The following is a 3,403-nucleotide window of genomic DNA, read 5'->3' as shown; positions in this document are numbered from 1 at the left end:
TTTTTTTCCTCAAAAACACCCCCCCCCCCCCCCCCCCCCCCCCCCCCCAAAAAAAAAAAAAAAAAACAAGACAAAATGTCAACAGATCTAATGGAAGCAACATAATTCTCAATCAATTCTGTTCACGTTCTCTCCATAGAATTACATCTTCTAACCTGGTGGGGTTCAATAAGACTTTATGATCGTGTAATAACACTTTTTGACGATAATTCTGTGTTGCAGCTCCACATTTACAGTGAAATTAAGGGGGCGTTTATTTGAGTTTTTACACACAAAAATTAAACACCTCCCTCGAATAAGCGCCTCCGCAAAAACCCTTGTTAACAGTAAACGTCCCGGGCGTTTATACGAATAAATACGGTATAAGTACCGTATCGTTTCATTCGACCAATTTTCGAACATAGCACTGCAGCACACGTTTAGTCTTATGAAATGTTTATACACGGGCACTGTTAATCTGTCTAATAAAATACTAAATAAAGTAATTTTTTCTATCTCTTCATCGCAGGAATATAGTACGTAACGATGGCATGTGGGACGGTGTTTTCAATCAAGTTAGGGTAAATATAAAAAGTATTAAGTTCTACAGATCTGATATAGTGTATTATATAGTTTGAAACGATACCACATTGTAAAGTCTTGGCTCCTCCTACTTAGATTTGCACATGCGTAAAAGTTGCCTAAAGTAGTTACAATTGAATTAAAATAAATGAGTATCAACTTCATAACGAATATATATTTCTTCATATATCATCCTATAACATGATATATCGTCATATACAACATCATATATAAATAATAAACAGGATATATAAAAATATGGGACAACTTGATGTGACAATTTAAAGGCAGATACCTGTGAAATGTGGACATTTACATCTTTATTTCTTTACATCAGTTTTTTCAGAATTACCTACGTGGTGTACCGCAAGCTTAAACATATATGTTATTACTTCGCCATGCAAACCTTCAAACATTATCTTTCTTTGTGCAGTACAGTTTGGTTATTATGTAGACTGTTCTTCTAATCCTTAATATTCTTTACTGGTGTATTTCATAGGTAGATACTGTAATAGTATTTTCTGTATAAAAATGTATTACATAAGTCATGTTGATATTTTCAGGATTCGCTAGGTGGCCGTGTTCGTGGAATGACAGCGGGAGCTGCACCCGTCTCCGCCGAAGTGAAACGCTTCTGGCAGTGCTTCTCTGGTGCCTATGTAAGTACGGAGCGAGCGTTGTATGTGTGCGTTGTATGTGTGTGTGTGTGTGGGGGCATCTAGATGTTATTGTGTTCGTGTGCTTGTAGCTAGAATAAACAACTTGTTTATATAGGCTAATAAGACCTAATTTGGAATTCACTTAATAATATCTCTCAGTATAATTTCTTCTTTTAAACGTGCTTCTGAAAGATTATTTCTTGAATTTCACTGAAGTTAAAATGTTTGCATTTAAATTATGTTTGACTATTAGATTTTATACTTTTGGTTTTTATTGGGTTAAGTTCTTTTTTTCTTGTGGGTCCATTTATTTTTTGTCTTTATCAATTGTGTTTCTCCATTATACAATTGACATTATACTAGTGTATTTTAAGCCAAAGAAAACATTTAAACATTAAAACATCTCGACTTTTCAACATCAACAGCTTGTAGAAGGTTTTGGTCAAACGGAGGCGACGTGTATTTGCACTTTAGCTTACCCGACTGATAACTCCCTAAACCACCAAGGAGCGCCAATTGCGTCCTGTATGATGAAGGTTGTGGACGTTCCGGAAATGGACTATTACGCTAAAAACGGACAAGGAGAGGTAGGCGATTTTAGAGAACATTTAAAATACTTATTTATTCATAATGACAATAGGCGTATGTTGGTGATGATGCTTATTATAATGATGATGTGGTGATGTGGTGATGATAATGATGACAATGGTGCAATGATGCTTTTATTATATATCTGTTTGATGAAAAACACATTAAAATATAGATGGATTGATTTATTTGGTGTAAACACCAATGATAACACACGAAGTCTGAAGAAGACTTACACATTCGGACCCAAAGCGCTGAACGCCAGCGTCCCTATTTTTACACACTGATTCGATTTTCTGATCGGTTCTGTAGGCCTTCCGATGATCCGAAAATTCAGATTCGGTGTGGATGAAGTTTTATTTTCAGTGGGGTCCGGGGGAATATCGTAACTTGAATTTCACAATTATTTTTTAGAACATCTATTTTCTGCAATAGATATGTATGAAAGGACCTAGCATAACGAATGGTTATTACAAGAATGAGGAGAAGACTAGAGATACATACGACAGCGACGGATGGCTTCATAGTGGTGACATAGGTGAATGGACAGAGGTAAGCAACCGTATTCTGAATATATGCTACCAGTACTATGGATTATGCATTATTCTAATGCAAGCCATTAAAAGATCCACTCGAGAATAGAGCTAAATTTTGGTGGCACATGAGCTCTCGAACAAATAACTCAAATCGTGGGAAGATCCAGTGAATGAATCCGAAAGTGAGGCCGATCGAGACAACACTACTTCAGGGGGGTCCCCCGATTTTTTTGTTTTGTTTTCTAGACGACCGAAAATAACGTCTGATGCGTTTTGGGCGATTAATTATTTCTTTTTCTTTCTTGCTTGCTTGCTTTCTTTCTTTCTTTTTTGTTTAACTTCCCAAAAAAAAAAGGGAGAGAGGGAAGGGGGGCGCCTTCCCCTCTAAATTCTCCCCTGCAAATATGATAGGTTTATTCAATATATCATCGTAGCACAAAGCTAAAATGAGATAATGTACAAATAGCAAATCAAGATATGAATAAAATGAGTGAAAACATTCTTAAATTTCCAAACACTTGCTTAGCTCTCTTTCTCTATGAACACGCTCGTCGTTGACCAATAATTACTTCTCATGTTATGAGTGGAGGTAATGTGTGAATACTTGACGTTCAATTTGTGGCCGGTACTGTGCCATGATTTTGATTTCGCTATTGGATGAAAATAAAACACGAAACTTATAATCACGATGGCAATAAAAAAATACACACTGCTCTTGGATTTTTTTTTTTTTTTTTTTTTAGCCTCTCATCGTCTGACGTCATAATTTAAACTCCGAATCCACATTTATTCTTCTACGATTGTTGAAAATGAAAAACATTCTGAAATTCTCACATATGATTGGCCGTCTTCCCCTGTCTACACGCTCGTTGTCAACCAATAATTACTTCTCATTTTTACAGTGTGGCCAAATTCGTATCATCGACCGAAAGAAGAACATTTTCAAGCTTTCTCATGGAGAGTACGTTGCGCCAGAGAAGATTGAAAACGTTTATCTTCGGTGCGAATATGTCTCGCAAATATTCGTCCACGGAGAGAGTTTACAGGTAGAAATATACA

General features: G+C 36.2%; 1 protein-coding gene across 1 annotated transcript in view; it reads left to right on the top strand.

Annotated features, from left to right (window-relative positions):
- Positions 1 to 3,403, top strand: part of LOC117121835 (long-chain-fatty-acid--CoA ligase 6-like) — a 15,808-nt gene that overhangs the window by 10,012 nt on the left and 2,393 nt on the right. Inside the window, exons 12-16 of the mRNA XM_033267208.1 lie at positions 509 to 560; positions 1,125 to 1,220; positions 1,646 to 1,807; positions 2,244 to 2,360; positions 3,247 to 3,390. Coding sequence (XP_033123099.1) covers positions 509 to 560; positions 1,125 to 1,220; positions 1,646 to 1,807; positions 2,244 to 2,360; positions 3,247 to 3,390 — 571 coding nt within the window. The remainder of the gene's footprint in view (positions 1 to 508; positions 561 to 1,124; positions 1,221 to 1,645; positions 1,808 to 2,243; positions 2,361 to 3,246; positions 3,391 to 3,403) is intronic.

This window comes from Anneissia japonica, unplaced genomic scaffold (assembly GCF_011630105.1).
Source record: "Anneissia japonica isolate Jap-2015-1 unplaced genomic scaffold, ASM1163010v1 scaffold2392_len1475705_cov187, whole genome shotgun sequence".
In the NCBI taxonomy this organism is placed as follows: Eukaryota; Metazoa; Echinodermata; class Crinoidea; order Comatulida; family Comatulidae; genus Anneissia; species Anneissia japonica.
The sequence above is the reverse complement of the archived record's forward strand: the minus strand, read 5'-3'. Positions and strand labels throughout refer to the sequence as shown.